The sequence below is a fragment of the Anneissia japonica genome, unplaced genomic scaffold (genome assembly GCF_011630105.1).
Source record: "Anneissia japonica isolate Jap-2015-1 unplaced genomic scaffold, ASM1163010v1 scaffold4024_len430915_cov183, whole genome shotgun sequence".
Lineage (NCBI taxonomy): Eukaryota > Metazoa > Echinodermata > Crinoidea > Comatulida > Comatulidae > Anneissia > Anneissia japonica.
In genome coordinates, this window is record NW_022726558.1 from 253,237 (window position 1) to 270,237 (window position 17,001).

A 17,001-nucleotide genomic window follows, 5' to 3' on the forward strand; every position below is an offset into this window, starting at 1 on the left:
CGCTGCAGTGTTCTGTACACGCTGGAGATTTTTAATCTCTGTTTAGGGAGACCGTAATAAAGACTGTTACAATAATCCAGGCGTGATGAGACAAATGCATGCAGAAGTTTAGTTGTTGGTTCTTTAAGAAATTGTCTGACAGAGCTGATCTTACGGAGAGCACGAAAAGATGATTGAAGCCTTGTTCCGACGGTGTAAGTTACACTGGTGATATCGTAGCTATCGAACAAGTGCTTGTTATGAGGCTGACACCGACCGTATGAACGGGGTCACTTAGTAGAGGACAAGCGCTTCACCCACCAAGCTAACACCAACAAATGACCGGATTGGCAAAGGCTCTCATCCGATAGAACTTTCTGTTAATTGACTTGCCACATGGTGACTGCAATAACATCTGTAGCTTGACCACGGTCTTGTTTTGAGGCAGTTCTACTAGGCCTAGTTGGTTCATAATATCAACCAAAGCATCTTTAAAATTACCTTTTTAAGTTGTTTTTAACTTCATAATTGTCAAAAGTAATCCAAATATTAAACATTACAGGACAAATTTATATTATTACCATTTGTTGTAAACTTCATATATATTTTCATGTCTTTTTTTGGGAAATCTGCAAAATACCATGGTAGTTCGTTCGCGGTGTCTAAAGATACGGCTGAACGAGATACGATGGACACCGGTGAGATACTGTATGTACATGATTCTGAAATTACTGCTAATACAATAGCTTTATCTTTAGCACTGCAATTCATACATTCTAGCAAGAAGAACCACGAGAAACAGATTGTTGGAAAGTGACCAATACTTGATGTCCTGAAAACAGGTAATAATTTTTAACATCGCCAGGTTTCTCTGAGCAAATCTAATTACCAATAAAACGAATGCTTTTATATTGTTTTTACATGCATTTTCGGTCTGATATTTTTTCCCTAAACCCAACACATTCTTCGTAGTCACGATGCCACTTGCTGATCGGTTGTAAACATCAGCCTAAACTCTGCCAGTTAATTGGTTAATTTTTTTTGTGGGGTCATGTGCAAACATGTGCTTGGATATGATGATGTCAGATCGCCCAAAGTTTCATTGCGTGACAGCTTGCTGATAACAAACTCAGTATATTTTGCCTATATTTATAAATTAAATCTAAATAAATCTAACAAATTTAAATTTTATTCTCTACAAATTTTCTCTGTAATTAAATTAGCAACATATTTCTCAAAAGTGTCTTGTTTGAAGAATAAGTGAAGCTATGCATTTGTAATTTACACTAATGAATCTAACGACATCCAAATCCGAATAAACGTCTAGGCTAGGCCTACTAGACTACTAAAAGAGTCAGCCATTGTACGAAACTTTGCTTTGAGTTCCATCTTCATTTTTAAGGAGCAATAATGCACTTTATTAAACAATGGAAGGCGTAATTTTCACTTGATCTAACCATGTAACTTTAACGTTTAGTTACTGGTATGTCGTTTTAAATCAAAAGATAATCTCTGGCAGCAGTACGCTATTGGGACTGAGAAAGCAGTACGAACGATTTATTCACAGGGTATTGTGCTAGGCCTACATTAGTTGTTAATTCCTAGAGAGCAATGTGATTATTGTGTTATTTCGTCCGGAAATCGTTCTTTTTTTAACTATTTGTTCGGTTTGTAGAAGTTCGTACATTGTACACAAAAAAGAATAATGACCAATGATATCGATATAAAGATGTTTTTCAGCCTAGGCCTAGCATCTCTTACGTCGGTAAATAATTGACGTGGTCAGCAAAAACTGCATCGGCATTTTGAGGGATTTGGAGGTGAGTTATTTTGAAATGTAAGGCGAGCTATTTTTCACACCCTTCGATAGCAGTTTAGGTGCACGAGGCGTGATCGTGCGCCTTAAATGACAAGGTCTGGGTTATAACCTTGAAAATGTCTTCAGTATTAACAAGGTTCCAGTTTACCAACTTACATCCTGGAATATGTGGTGGTACGTTAACCTCAGGAATTGATGTGGACTGGATCATCAACTGAAGATCAGATATTTTCTTCTCAAAGAAGTTGACAAAATCCTCAGCTAGTTCAAACTCGTCTTCATGGACTGGTAGGTGTTGGCCGTGTTTGGGGTTGGTAAGATTATCAATCAAATTGAAAAGCTGTTTCTGGTTACATCTTCCAATTTTACTGATAATGTCAACACTTTTCGCTTTTCCAAGTTTCGTGTGGTATTCAAATGTCATTCTAGCATACTCATCTTGAACTATAAGGCCAGTTTCCTCCACTTTCTTTCACATTTACGCATTTCTTGATTGGGGGCTTTGCATGTTGCATTATACCAAAGTGCATGTGGTCTGAGTGTAATTTTCCGTCTGGCGACAAGTGCATGAGTATCAAGTAATTCCCGGAGGCATGTGTTGTATTGTGAGAGTATTTGTAAGTATTCCTACATTTTCTATGACATTCAAGCAATGGTTTTGGTTGTTTAAATAATTATTTTCCTACTACGTTCATTCATAAACAATGTTTGAAATGTTCCTGTTTGAACCCACTTTGCTCAAAACAATATTAACAATTATTCTTTCGGTGCTCGGGGTCACATTAGTAGCTTCACCAACATCGACAAAATGTACGTAGTTGGTGAACTGGTATAAACTTGCTATACAACATACGGCTGCCGGGATGATTGGCAAATGAAAAAAAAAATCAGCAGGGCGTTTATTAGAGTGGGAGCGTTTATTTGAGACAAAAACGGTAATAAAAAAATTTAGGGAGCCTAAGCCGGCTGAGCCCCCTTGAATCCGCCTATGTGACATGCGTGTAGCAAAAGCAAATTATAAAACAGACAATAAAAACCCATTGTCTCCTCCTTGTCATGTGCAATGATACATGGAAGTGATGTTGCGATTGATTTCTCTATAAATCTACTGCTATTTCTCAAGGATGGCCTGGATGTATTATTCAGGCTTTCTTCAGTCAATAACTTCACAATTTGAATGCAATCATTTCCAAAGAAAATCAATTGCATTTTTGGAAGCAAATAAAGGTACTTTCTATTCTGCAATATCAACCCTGGAGTACAGGTAGTGTCGGTAGACACAAGCACGTAATATACTATACTTTTGGTGGCCAGGTTATATAAATGCTCCGGAACTTGATGAATTCATTAAGTTTATAAATTAATTAATTTAGTTATCCTTGGCTTGCCATTACTGTAATTACTTAGGGGATTGTTATTTTCATAAACCATGAATTAATTTAAAGAATTTTATGCAAAGCTATAGATAAATAGTGAGCAGAGATAAATTAAATCAAAGACTTTCATTTTGTGATAAAAGACTTGAAAGCAAACCCATAACCAATGCAGCTCAGGTCTTCACCACTGTTTACTCGGTATGATTTATTTTTTTGGAATTTGAAATAACCAATCCACTGGGATGGTAATTTTCACCTACATGCAAAAGATGGGCTATCCAGATTTAGATCAGTACTGCCCACAAAGCATATCAGTGAAAATTGCCATCCTTACAGATCTGTCGACGTTGACCTACAGTATACACTTAAATTGAACAATACTAATTATTTGGCGAATCAAGTGGCCGAGCGGTAAGGCAGGGGCACCGCTATCTGCAGCCTTAACATCGGCGCTGGTTCCAGCCACTCCTCGCCCAGGTTTCGGTTGGTAGAACCAAGTCTTCTCGGATAAGGGCTGAAAATAGAGGTCCAGTATACGTATCTGGCTCGTTGACACATTAAAGAACCCACTGCATCTTTCAGAAGAGTAGGGGTTACCCCGATTCTATGGTTATTTTCAACCAGTTGTTGTGGAATGATATGAACATGTAGCTACTATATAAGTGCCTCTTTAAGGTCGTTAGGTAGTCACGGACAATGCCCATATGCAATTCAGCACAATGAAGTTGTTAGTTATGGATTATTCCCCTACCTTTACCTCATTTACCTTTTAATATCTGAATTGTATTATCAACTTTAAATCAAAACCAAGGAAGAAAATGTATTCCGTGTCAATTCCTAAAATATTTTGATACTATAGTAAGCAAAATTGTTTGGTAATCAATTTGAGTACTTGTTTAAACTTAAATAATCCTGATAAATCAGCAAAAATTGCATTTTTTCTTTTCTGACTTAACAAAAGATTGATAAAATTTTTAGTCGACAAGTGGTAAAAAAAATTATGATACTAACTTAGATAACGTTCAACAAATCCTGAAATTGGTTGAATCAGAGGAAAATGATTGTGGCACATAGTTGCCATGGTTACTTGACGTAAGTTCATTACTAATAGCAGCATTTCAAAGAGCATTATATCAAAGAGAGATCCAATCATATTAGATGAAGAAATTGAATGTGGATCAAATTGATTCTCAGAGAAATTAGTAGAATTTTAACTTCGCAATGTTGACGAATTAAGACTCTGAAGGGGTTACCCATTTTTTTTTCATCATTTTCAAGTGAGTACAAAACATATGCTAGTGGGAAGGGGTTAAAAGTTTTTATGAAAATGGACAAAATTATGATCTCAAAATGACGTCATTTTATTAAGTACTCTAATGAGAGAGAGGCAGGGAGATGTCAAAGAAAAGAGTATGTTTTTACTTTCTTGAAAATAATGTGAAAATATAAGTATAGCGCTGTTTGCCAATACACCATGTTATATTATTGTTAGTCATCATGCTTTTTGTTATATAATATGATGTAAAGAGGCACTGCAATATGCACTATATATTATAAATGTAAATTATTATTTATTATTTTATAAATGACCCCTGTATCAATTACCAATGGCAGGCCTCGAATTTAACCGCGGCCACCGCGGCCATTGCCGACGGTGCCCTCCCAGTTGGCCTTGGTGCCCCTGAAAAATGAAGCACGACGACAGCCACTACTTGCCTGCCCTTTCAAAGCCTTGGCCTCGGTGCCCTCATGATGATTAATATAGATCGTTTGACACGTAAAAAAAAAATCTAAGTAAGAGCGTTAAATCTTGAAAGAAAACACGAAAGCCAAAAACGTAGGTCGCCTAAGCTAGCTTAAGCCAGGTTGCAGTGACAGAACAGAACATGAGAGCATTTCCATGTGTGTTGTTGATACGAACTGTTTTTGCGGTTACCGTTGTGTGCGCATGCGTCTTACTGTTATTGCAATATAAACATGGGCTCATTCGACTGGTTCATTTCGTTGGAACGAATTTTCGTTGAGTATTATTTTCATTCGACTGGTTCGCGTTAAATAGACTTCGTTGACAACGAAAATTGATGTAAACCAGAGTGCGTTAATCAGCGTTAAGTTACCCACGTGACCAAAGAGAGACATGGCCGATTGGTGATTTTTTATTAACAACATTTGCATTAATATTAAATTTAGATTAAATTTCATGAAATAAACATTATAATATTTACCCACATGGAGTCAAAAAATTATTGTAGGCAAACAGAATAAAAAAAAACTGGATGAAAATATTTTTTTTAACGAAAAACCCATACTACCACAAGTTGAAGCAATCTTGATTACGCAACATGTATCACGGTAACTATACAACCATTTTGTTTTGTTGAGTACAGTATTACAAGTTTTCTATTTGACTGGTCGTCTTCGTTGAGTAGAATGTTACCGCTGCGCGCAGATGGGCGTGGTTTAACAAAGAACGACCAGTCGAATACGGTCTTTGTATAGTTGTAAACATGTGCTTGCTGCACAGCTAACTTTGGGCGATCTTACGTCATCGCAGCTTTCACGGCCGCGGCCAGTTTAGAGTTGTGGCTTCCTCTCCGATGACGACGGACTGAGCAACAGCACAAAGATATCGAACTTCTTGAAATTTGATTGTTTTGTACGATCGCCAAATTTTGCCTTGGGTGCCCTTTTATACTTGAAAGTTTGGCCTTGGTGCCTTTCAAAATCATGTCATACCAGAGGCCAATTGGCCTTGCCCATAAAATCCCCAAATTCGAGGCCTAAAATGGTTGTATCACTTGCTTATAATAAAATAATTTTTCATTGCATTATGTAAAAAGAGCAGTTATGGATCTGATTGGACTGATTTGGTCTGGACACCAAAGAAAGCCCACAAAAGTCCAAAGAAAACTTAATTCCAGAGGGATCCTTCTGGTAGTGATTTGCATGTTTACATGCTGTAGCCTTTTAGAAAATAGCGCTCAGTAAATCACATCTGATAATGTTGCTATAGTGGATTGAAATAGAAGGTAATAGGACTTGATAGTGCATTATACCCAAGACTCAATGTTCTTCAAAATAAAATAAGAAAATATTTTTAAAAACCCTAAATTTTCCTATAAAATTCTTTCTATTTAATCCTGCGTATTTCCTTTGTCCATATGATAATGTGCACAAGCAGCCTATAACATCACTTGCGTACTTCAGTCTGTAAAATGAAGACGTGTGCCTTGATCCCGGATTTTTCGCATTCTACATTTTGTTAAACTATAAGGAAGTATTTATTTTGCGATTAGTATGTGTGTTAATATTATAACCAAGGTAACTAAAACAATTCCAAGAGCAGAAAAACCAAACAGCACTCTATCAACCATCTATTATATTTGATCAAATAAATTAATGCACTCACCGAGTAAACACAGCCTTCTAGAATATGCACACGTGAAGAGAAACTCTCGTTACGGGCCTCTATTTTTAGGGTCCTTTCACGCCAATTAACGCAGTTTGTTTGAATAAAGTACACATGGTCAACACCTACAATCTGTCAAAGAAACAAATAATCTTTATTACTTTAAGAAATTCAAAATACAAACAACATTAACAACAACAATATAAAACAACACCTGAATTTCAATGTACAGTGTTAAAATCAATCTATCTATTAAAGATAAAAAATAACAGAATGGATACCCAGAGAAAGCAAAAGAAAAAGAGGAAGACAGAAACAGAGGTGGAGAGACAACTTGAAAACATATGTCAGTAAGTGTTGGTTGAAAGAAACATCAGACAGAAAGAGGTGGAAGAGGAGGGGTACTGTATGTTAAACAGTGCACTGAGGAACCCTGAAGTAAGATTGTAAAGAGTACATATATTCAAGTACTGTACAGTAGACATATAAACTGTGTTTTTTAAATGTTTATCATGTACAGCAATATGGTTTTATTAACAAAAGATTTACAGGCCAAGGACTTTTTTAAAAATATGTCAAAAAATGTAGTATTAAAGTGTGCACTTTTAGAATACAGTATGTGTGTCTATAAACAATGCATCATCTAATACACAAATGTACTTCATGAAAAACAAAAGAAAGGTCAAAAGGCCACTGCTGACAACCATATAGATTTACTATTGCTATTGCATCATCATGGAAATCAACAACAATAAATAGTTTTAGTATCAATCAACTCTGACATTCAGGAGGTAAATTATATTATGACAGATAGTACAGTAACTTTCATTCTATAGATACCAGTAGATACAGCAGTTTATGTGTCATTTAGGGCCTACTGTACTACTAGAATTATTGCTATTCTCCCCATTACTAGATTCCAATATTAATAAATCACTTTCAATATTAATAATAACCAAATATTTATAATGTGGCAAGTCCAATAAGGATGTTATTGTTAAAGCTCTTGTTATTGGTGCCATGAAATTTGATGGCAGGTTAACATTTGTGTGCAAATAACATCTGCCCCAATTTTTGCATTGAATTGATATTATAATTATTTTATAGTCTTATTTCAAAATTGGTAATAATACCATCTGTGGTATAACAGCACCTAAAAATCATTCAATTAAAATACTGAATTGCTTACCGTACTGTATATTCTCATGTATAAAATGAAGCTTTAAATAGCAAAGTACAATAGAATAAGAGGGGGTCGTCTTATACGCGCAACACATACACACCTTTTATTTAAATCATTTGACTTTACTGTATGTGCTGATCATCAATAACACGCAAATTTACTAGCAAAGTGAAGATACTGAATGCAATTTCAAATGCAGGGAAAAAAGATTTTGATGAATATTTAAAATGATATTACAGTACTTGGAAGATTAACCCTACATTTGCCTCCACATTTAGCTAGCTATATGAAGCATCAAGATCTTATAAAAACTAGAAAGATTTAAGAATTCCAAAGGTGAAACAAGAGGGTCATCTTACAGTACACCACTGATATATAAATACCGTCCAAAAATCTTCTCAAAAGCATGAGTCGTCTTATACGCGGATCACTTTATGCATGAAAATATACAGTATATAAAATGATCAAGTTAATACCTTTTTTATAACTTATATTTAAAATACTTTGAATTGCTTATATTAAAGGATCAAATAAATGTTGTCTTGCAACTCTATAAGCAAGTCAATTAGTGAACTGCTTAATATAAAAATAGATCAAATAAGTTACAAACACTCAATGAGATAACAAATCAAAATAGTAGTTTTCATTTCTACATCAACACTACTTCACCATGTTTATTATGTTATTTTGTAATCTGAGAATAAACATGATGAAGTAAGCCAAGTTCATTTTTGTAGTTGATTTATTAAGCTCTACCTGGTACCTTAATACTTGTGTGTGTGTGTATATATGTGTGTGTATGTATATATATATATCATATATATATATATATCATATAAAAATCTTGAAAATGATGAAAAAATATAAACAATCCCTGTTACAATTACCAATGGTTGTTAATGTATCACTTGCTTAAAAATAAAATAATTTTTCATTGCATTCCGTAAAATGAGGGGTTATGGATCTGATTGCATTGGAAGAACTAGTATGCAAAGTTTTCCAATGATTATACTAACTCACTCAAAGGAAATCATCTACATCGGTCAAAATATTAAAATAAAACAATTAAAGGAATATGCAGGAAAGCAAATAAAATTGAATTAGATATTAGATTGTTTTCCCAGTGCACTAACCAAATTACCACAAGAGTTAGGCCTGCACTGCGGCAACAGTGGCCCAGCCAAGATTTTCTTACTCGGATTTGCAGTACTTTATATGCTTTAAAATAACTTACTTTCTTTAATAAATAAGGTGCATCTAAATTCAATTTGCATCTTCGTTCCACAACATGAACAGCTCCGTCGGGACTCTTTTTGTCGGACACTATTTCGCTGCCTAGAAAAATTGGAATCATCTTGCAGGTTGGGAACCGCTTTTCATAAGCCTACAAACACAAGGGAACAGAAACAGATATTGAAATAAATTTATATCAATATAAATAGCAGATGAAAGAATATAAATATTACTGAATTATGACCTCCTTTTTTTATCATATCAATATTCCTCAGTCTGTGATGACTAAAGAGATTAACAAATGGCACCTTCAGCATGCATGTTTTGACATCTAACTATTTTCTCTATATAAATTTATAAGCTGATCATGTGGAGTTGTTTTAGGTGTGTCATATGATTTGAACCTACAGATTTGCAACACTTGTTTTCACTGAGCTTGGGGAAGTAGTAACAACCTTAACATACAATCATAAATTAATCACACTACAAATCGTTGCTCACATCACAAACTAACACAATCAAACCACAGGATATTCAGTACTTTTATGAGTAGTTTATATATGACAGTACACAAGCTTTCGTCCACACAGTGCACTTCTTCAGGTGAATGTGAAGTTAACATAAACTTGGTGGATAGACCTAAGCAAGTTAATTATTCAAGCATACAATTAAGACAAAAGGACTAAAGCATAAGCAATAAACAGTATTAAAATATAAATGAAAAGACAGGTCAGGAGTGAGAAGTATTATCAAAGTCAGTGAATATAACATATAGTAACTAATATGTAGTAAAAATAACCGTAGTACTAGGTATCCCAATGAGAAATTTCAAATTTATTATTGTGAATTCTCTCTTCATTTAATATGCAGAACTTACTGCACTGATCACTTTCCAGTTTAAATGAATGAAATCCAACATACCTGCATGTAAGTAAAGAATAAAGCCAGTTCTTTCAAGATATCTTATTTTTATTGACATACATTCACAATGAGTATTTTATTCTCAACATCAAAATCATGTCATTTCATCAAATTTCATGAATATTTCCGGACTGTGGTAACGCAAAACGGGTTTCATTGGGATACCTAGTAGTACAGTATCTTAAGTCTGGACATCATATAGTGATATATAGTACTAATATATTATAAAAGCATAGTACAAATATAACGGTATAAATATAGAACCGTAGTTATATAGTGTCTGAACATCATATAGTAAAATCAAGGACTGTAATCAGATGACATATAATAATAAAATAGCATGATAGATATATAAAACTATGAAAACACTAATGGCAGAATATGAGATATAGAAAAAGCATACAGAGTGTGAATATTATGTTTTATAATGTGAGAAAAAACCATAGTCCTAATATTAATTGCCCTGCTCTACACAATTAAGCTTATTTATAAATTTCTGTTCATCAATTTCTCTTTCTAGGCTGTTTTTGAAGTTAGGTTTTTTAATCACTGCAACCTTAAGGTTGAGCATGAAGTGTGAATTAGAGTTGAAATGTTCTGCTACTTGTTTGTGGTTGTGCTTAAGTCGTATGTCCGATTTGTGTCCATTGAGTCGTTGTCTGAGGGATTGTCCTGTTTGTCCTATACTGCTTTAGGACATTTTTGACATGTGATTGCGTAAATGACATTAGTAGATGAGCATGAGTATGTGCCTCTTATGGATATGCTTTTAGCATTAGGTCCTGTTATTTTGTTGTCAGTGTTGATATGGGGGAAAAGTAGCATTTGTTACTATTGCAAGGGAAAAGTTCCGGGTGTATTATTATCAGTAGGGAGTTGGCTGTGAATGAGTTGTCGGAGATTGGGTGGTTGTCTGTATGCAATAGTGGGTTTGTCTGTGAAGACGTCTGCATGGGTCTGTTGAGATTATCGGTTGGAGGTCATTGATGATACGCTTGAGTGGTTTGAGCATGGGATGTATGTGACAACTAGTGGGGTGCGGTTTTTGACAGGTTTAGGTGTGCATTTGAGTAAATCTTTACGGTCTATTTTCTTTGCTCGTTCAACTTGTTCATGTATGGTATTAGGATTGTATTTGAGGTGAGAGAATGTATTGCTAAGTTCAAGTAAGTGTGTGTCTCGGTCAGTTTGGTCAGTTTGTTGTATCGTAGTGACTGACTGTATATGATTGACCTTAGTATATGTGGAAAATGAAAGCTGGATGCATGAGGGTAGCATTGGTTGTCTTTCATTGTATTATAGTTTGTGATGTGAGCGACAATATTCTAGGAATTTTTACTCTGAACTTTCTCTTTAATAATAAAATTTTTTAGGGGAATTTTATTACATTTTCAGAAATCATTAACATATAGTAAGTATGTGGTTTACAGAACATAATGGCAATTTCAGGTTTCAACCAATGATGTTGAACTGCTTGAGGGCAGATGAGTTTATAGATCATAGGTGAAAAGTGGAACACAAGTTCCTGTGGTATATGCAAGCATGGTCTCCGGTGTCATTTAAAGCCTGTGCAAATTTTTGCTAATGGGTACTTATGCAATGCTAATCAAACACTGTCATCTCAAATCAAATATAATAATCAGCCAACAGCTACACTTTTTAAGAACTGTACTTAACTTTCCACCAAGTATTCAAAATACAAATATACCGTATGTCAATTTTAATTGACTAAATTGTTTTTACCAGAATCATAAGATTTTTTTCTATTTCACATTTCATTTTTATCATCAAATATTAGGTTTTATGACAAATACATGGGCCTGCCCATGGGTATGTGCAAGTCCATACATGGGTGAATCACACTCATATTTTTGACACATTAAACTTTACAGACAGAGCTTTTAGGCTAAGTTAGCTAACAGTTAGCAGGATCCGGATCCTGCTAACCATTAGCTGCCGTGCGTCCATACGTGAAAATCCCGATCCGGATACCAAAAATATGACGATCGAATTACTGGCCAATAAGAAACTGGAAATTGTAAACGCGTACGTGTGATTGGTTGATGATAAAAACATGCTCAACTTAGCAGTATCCGGATACTGCTAACGGTTAGCACTAACCAATCGAGCCTTCTCACGCAGGTGCTAACGGTTAGTGCTAACAGTTAGCTCCCGATCCGGATACTAGGGCTCTCGTGAGAACCAGGCTTTTGTATTTCAGCAAACTAAAACTTTTACATATTTTAAAATTGTTTTATAATTCACCAAATGACATGCATTAAAAAACCTCATCCTCAATCTAAATTTTGTTAAATCGACTGTACATCCGGTTAATGATGTAAACGCGCTTATCATTATTAAATAAATAATATCGGTCGTAGTATATATTACAAGGCTTCTGGACATGTCAAATGTTTAAACCATCATTGGAACAATGCTATTAAAACACATAATCAATGCCTTATATTTTTAATTATTCTATTCTATTCTATTTCTTTTTAAATATAAAAATCATAAACTTAATTATGTGAATATTGCCAAGGCTTCTAGCCTTGTCACATGATACACTATCATTAGATTTGCAACAATGGTATAAAACCCATAACCAGATCATGTACTGTAGTAGGCCTACTGTTCGCTATCATTATTTCTTCTCTATAGTGTTCTTTATAAAAAAAACACTAAGAACTAACTGTAGATCATATTAATATTCTTTTTTAAAATTCCAAACATTAACAATGATTAATATTTTACCTTCATTCCAAATAAATTTGTTAAAAGAAGAATTAGATCATATTTAACTTGATGAAAATGTTCAGTACTGTAGCTACGACATTTTTTTACTTTATTCAAAATTCATTATTGTAATACATAATTTCAAGGACAATATTACTATACAAATCAAAAACGAAACTGGATTGTTGAACTATTTCTATTGTGGCCCTAAATACTGATTCCTTTTACTAACAAATTTCTTTAAATATAATGATACAGTGTCTGATAAAATATGACCTTACGAAGTCCAAAGCATGTATTGTGTACAGTATCAACTGTCTGACAGATATGACATGCTACAGTATTGTTAAGTCACAAGCTGTAAACATGATAAGAGTTCTACCAAGTAATTATCAGCTACTGTCACCAGTGTACAGTAGTCCTGTAATTAATACAGGAGTTCCCATTCAGTAGTACAGTACAGATGCAAATTATCGCTTCGTATCTGCGCGTAACCTCTCGTAATCTGCTCGTAGGTACGTTTTGAATGTAGCTGCGAACCACTATGAAGGTCATTGTTATTTTAATTAGCTTTGCAATGATCGTAGGCTGGATCGTCGGGCTAAAGCAATGCGTAAACAATATTGAAATATTGAAATAAAAACAATATTTTATCAATAATTAGTTGTGAATTTGAATATCAGTATGTAGGCTGGGCTTTCCAGCTTGATTGGGTGACTTCAAAAGACATCCACCACTGCTATAACAGGTCAGCATGGCTTGATTTCAGGGCTGTAGCTGAAACTAAAAACTGCCGACGTTATAACCGGCGTGAATTTTATAGCGCCGGTGATTTTCACTTTTTTTTTTGCTGACATACTTTTTTACTAATTTTGAGGGCTGTAAATGTGAGGATGAATCCACACAAAACAGGATTGGTATTAGGGGCATTTTATAGACAGTACACTATAAACTTTTCTCAACCCTGTTTTGGGATCAAAATATGTATTGTAATGACTTTCTACACAGTACTAAAGATTAAATGCAAAAGGTTTTCTTTGCACTGTAGTGAATGAGCATACTTAAGTGACACTAGTTCTGCAACATGTAAGTCAACATTATTACTCCATGTCAGCTTTTTTATAACTGAACTGAATAAAATTTTTATATGCCCGATAATAAGCCAAAGATTTAGGACTATGCTGAAACTCTCATAACCAAAATATTTTCACAACCCTAGGATAGCAATCTAGCAGATCAGAAAATTACTGTACTAAAGCAAAGTTGGTACAGTATACTACAAAGTATTGACATTCGTGCGACATAATCCTAAATGAGATTTTTGAATTATAGATATCTTTTATACTGCGAGACATTATTAAACCACTAACTGTAAGTTTCAAGTTATGATTATGGTGGAACTATTCTAGGAAAAAGAATCTCACAACATCAAAAAAAAAATTCTGTGCACCTGTAGGGTTGCAACATAGCAGGAAGGGAAATGCTATACTGTACTGTACCTAACCAAAGCTTGATTACTGCTTTTTACCTATGGCTCACTGCTTATATAATAGACTACTGTAGGTCACGGTGGATGCCATCTTTTTCTAGTCAATTTGTTGACCTCTATTGTCACGACTGTAATTTTCAAGAAATCGCACCACATTGTACCATAGGTCCTACATTTTATTAAAATCAAAACATAATGTTACTACTTTGCTAAGCATACAGTACCTTTTAACAGTTAATAATAATCACAATATAATCTAATATTATCATGAGTACTATGTGTAAATAACATACATTGTAGAATCAACGTTAATCTAAATAATGACAGGGAGGCCTTGTTTCAACATTTCTGTGTGTGACATATAGCGATGCACAGTTCGTCAATAAAATAGATGTATCTTATTGGGATGATATTTAGAAATTATTTTGAACCGGCCTTAACTAGTGAAACTACATTGGTTATCTTGGCCAAGGTACTGTATATCACACAGATATTGCTTATAATAATACATGGTGTACACTACTACTATTACCCTACTGTTTCTGTTTCTGTTCATATACTGCACTAAACCTCATAATTGAGTAAAACATGCAATTTCTGGCATTAGGACACGCAGATTCATCAGGGTTGAAGTCAAAGGTTATATTATTTCTATTCATAGGATTTAAATTGTAATTTTAAAAAAATAAAATAAAATAAAAGTAATATTCATGAGACAGGATAGCAACTGGATTACATGGATACCAACGGCAAGAAATACTTCTTGACCTGACTGTTAATCTATGAAAGGAATTATTTGAAAATATTAGAAATGGAATTTTTAAATTCATTGAAGGGCAAGTTAATAAGGGATGGGTCAAGTTTGTTGTATTCGATGATTGTTCTTGGGAAGAAAGAGAATAAATAAGTGTCAGTGAGGGCTGTAAGGGTACGGAATTTCTTGAGATAAGCTGCTCAGGCAGAGCCAGAACAATGATTTAAGTCGGCAGATGGTATGGAAACAAGTTTATTTATAATTTTAATTTTATGAAGAATGAATGATTCAGAGCTGTTTGCGGTGGTTTTCAAGAGGTGACCAGCCAGGATGTTAAGCATGGATGCGACACTGCTGCACCTATGGTAGTCATTTCGCACAAATCTAGCAGCGCGTCTTGGATTTTTTCAACTTGAGAGTACTGTACTGTATTGTACTATCATAATAAATGTTCTCTGAATTGGCCCTTTGCTTATATATTTTATATTGTTCTTGGGTGCACCATCAAAGTGATGGGTGCCACTGATCTGAAAGTGAACCCAATAAATCATATCGCATCATACTATACAAACACTCAGTTTTTAGCCTGGTTCACGTCGAAGTTAAGCCACTTATCTAAACCTTGAAATATGATACGATTTTCCCTAGTTGCATCCGATGCCAAGTTAGAGCCTGATAAACAGCCAGCTAGCTTCGAGGCCGTCGACGTCACTTGGTGGAAAGGCTCGTTTAATAACGTCTACTGCATTTTACGAACCTCTAATACCAAGGGGTATTCGTAAAAAAAATTGACAAATTCGTAAACTACTGTAGATCAGGTGTCAGTTTCCACTACCTAGCCTAGCTATCCTCTGCTGTTGATATATAGGCGACCAGGTAGTACGAACCAACCGATAGTGCAGCAGAGTGGTCTACCGCAATAGTAGTAGACTACTAGGCCCTAGCTAAATTTACCTTCAATAAAAACCAAATTATTTTAATTGCTAGCATTACATTATTACTTGGTCGATGATGCAAAGGTCATTTGTAATATCGACTATTCATAAAATGGACGTTTGCTGGGTTTTTACCCATAATTTTACAAATAATTTCTGAAAAGCAGACTAATGAGACTACTTTGCTGCTGTTGTTAGCATTGTTGAAGTACCTTGTTGCCAGCCAGAGGATGATAATGGTGGTACAACACAACAACGCTGGCTTAGATGCCTACGTTACGTAATCGTGTCCTTATAAACCCAGTCGACTTTACCGTTAAGCAGGTTAATTTACCGTTATTCTAGTTAAGTTAAGTCACTTAACGATAAGCAACTTAAGCCTTTATCTAGCCGTAACTGACTAGTTCAAGTCGAAAGTGAACCAGAATTAAGTGGATCTATATCTAGATAAAAGTTCGACGTGAACCACAGTTTTGTGTCTACTGCCCCAGTGGGGTAGTAGACACCTGGTTGTCATCTGGCAGTTGACCTTGTAAGAGAAAATCCAGTAGAGTACAGTAAATCAGTGGAGGAATAATGGGATGGGTCATGAGCTAAAGATAAAAATGAAAAGCAAGTATGAACTATGATGCCATGCTAGATTGTCCATTGAATTGACAATACAGCTGCCAGATACTGTAAGAACTGACCTAGAGAGATCACTAGAAAGTCACAATTGTCAAACATAGAAAGCATGGATGAGTTAAAAGTAGGCCAAAAAAAAAAAAAAATTAAAAGTAGGAGAAGAAAAAGAACATGTCAAGCATTGAAGCAATAGACACACGCTCCCGCTGGGAGCCTATTTTTCTTATTTACTGCTAGTTTTTACTTGATAAACGATAGTAAAACACCCATACAAAAAGTTTAATTCAAATCTTGGAAGTGAAACCAATATTCAATTCTATTTCCCGAAACCAACATTAAATTTTATTTCCTGGAAGTGAAAACAATATTTAATCTTATTTGACATAACACAAGTGTGTTAACCCTCTGGATACCGTATTCTTTTGTAGTGCAAACCCTTGAATACCGGATTCTTTTGCAGTGTAACAAGGTTTTTTGCTTTTTTTGAGTATATGTCGTTCTGGTGGATTTTTGGGAACTTTCTGTAAATTATACAGAAAAATG

The 17,001-nt window shown here is 34.7% G+C and overlaps 1 protein-coding gene across 2 annotated transcripts in view; it reads right to left on the reverse strand.

The window, feature by feature from the left end:
- Positions 1 to 17,001, reverse strand: part of LOC117113285 (SEC14-like protein 5) — a 55,663-nt gene that overhangs the window by 30,914 nt on the left and 7,748 nt on the right. For both annotated transcript variants that reach the window (XM_033256587.1, XM_033256586.1), the window contains exons 2-3: positions 9,001 to 9,150; positions 6,584 to 6,715 (exon numbers count right to left, since the gene is read on the reverse strand). In XM_033256587.1, the coding sequence (XP_033112478.1) occupies positions 6,584 to 6,715; positions 9,001 to 9,150 (282 nt within the window). The remainder of the gene's footprint in view (positions 1 to 6,583; positions 6,716 to 9,000; positions 9,151 to 17,001) is intronic.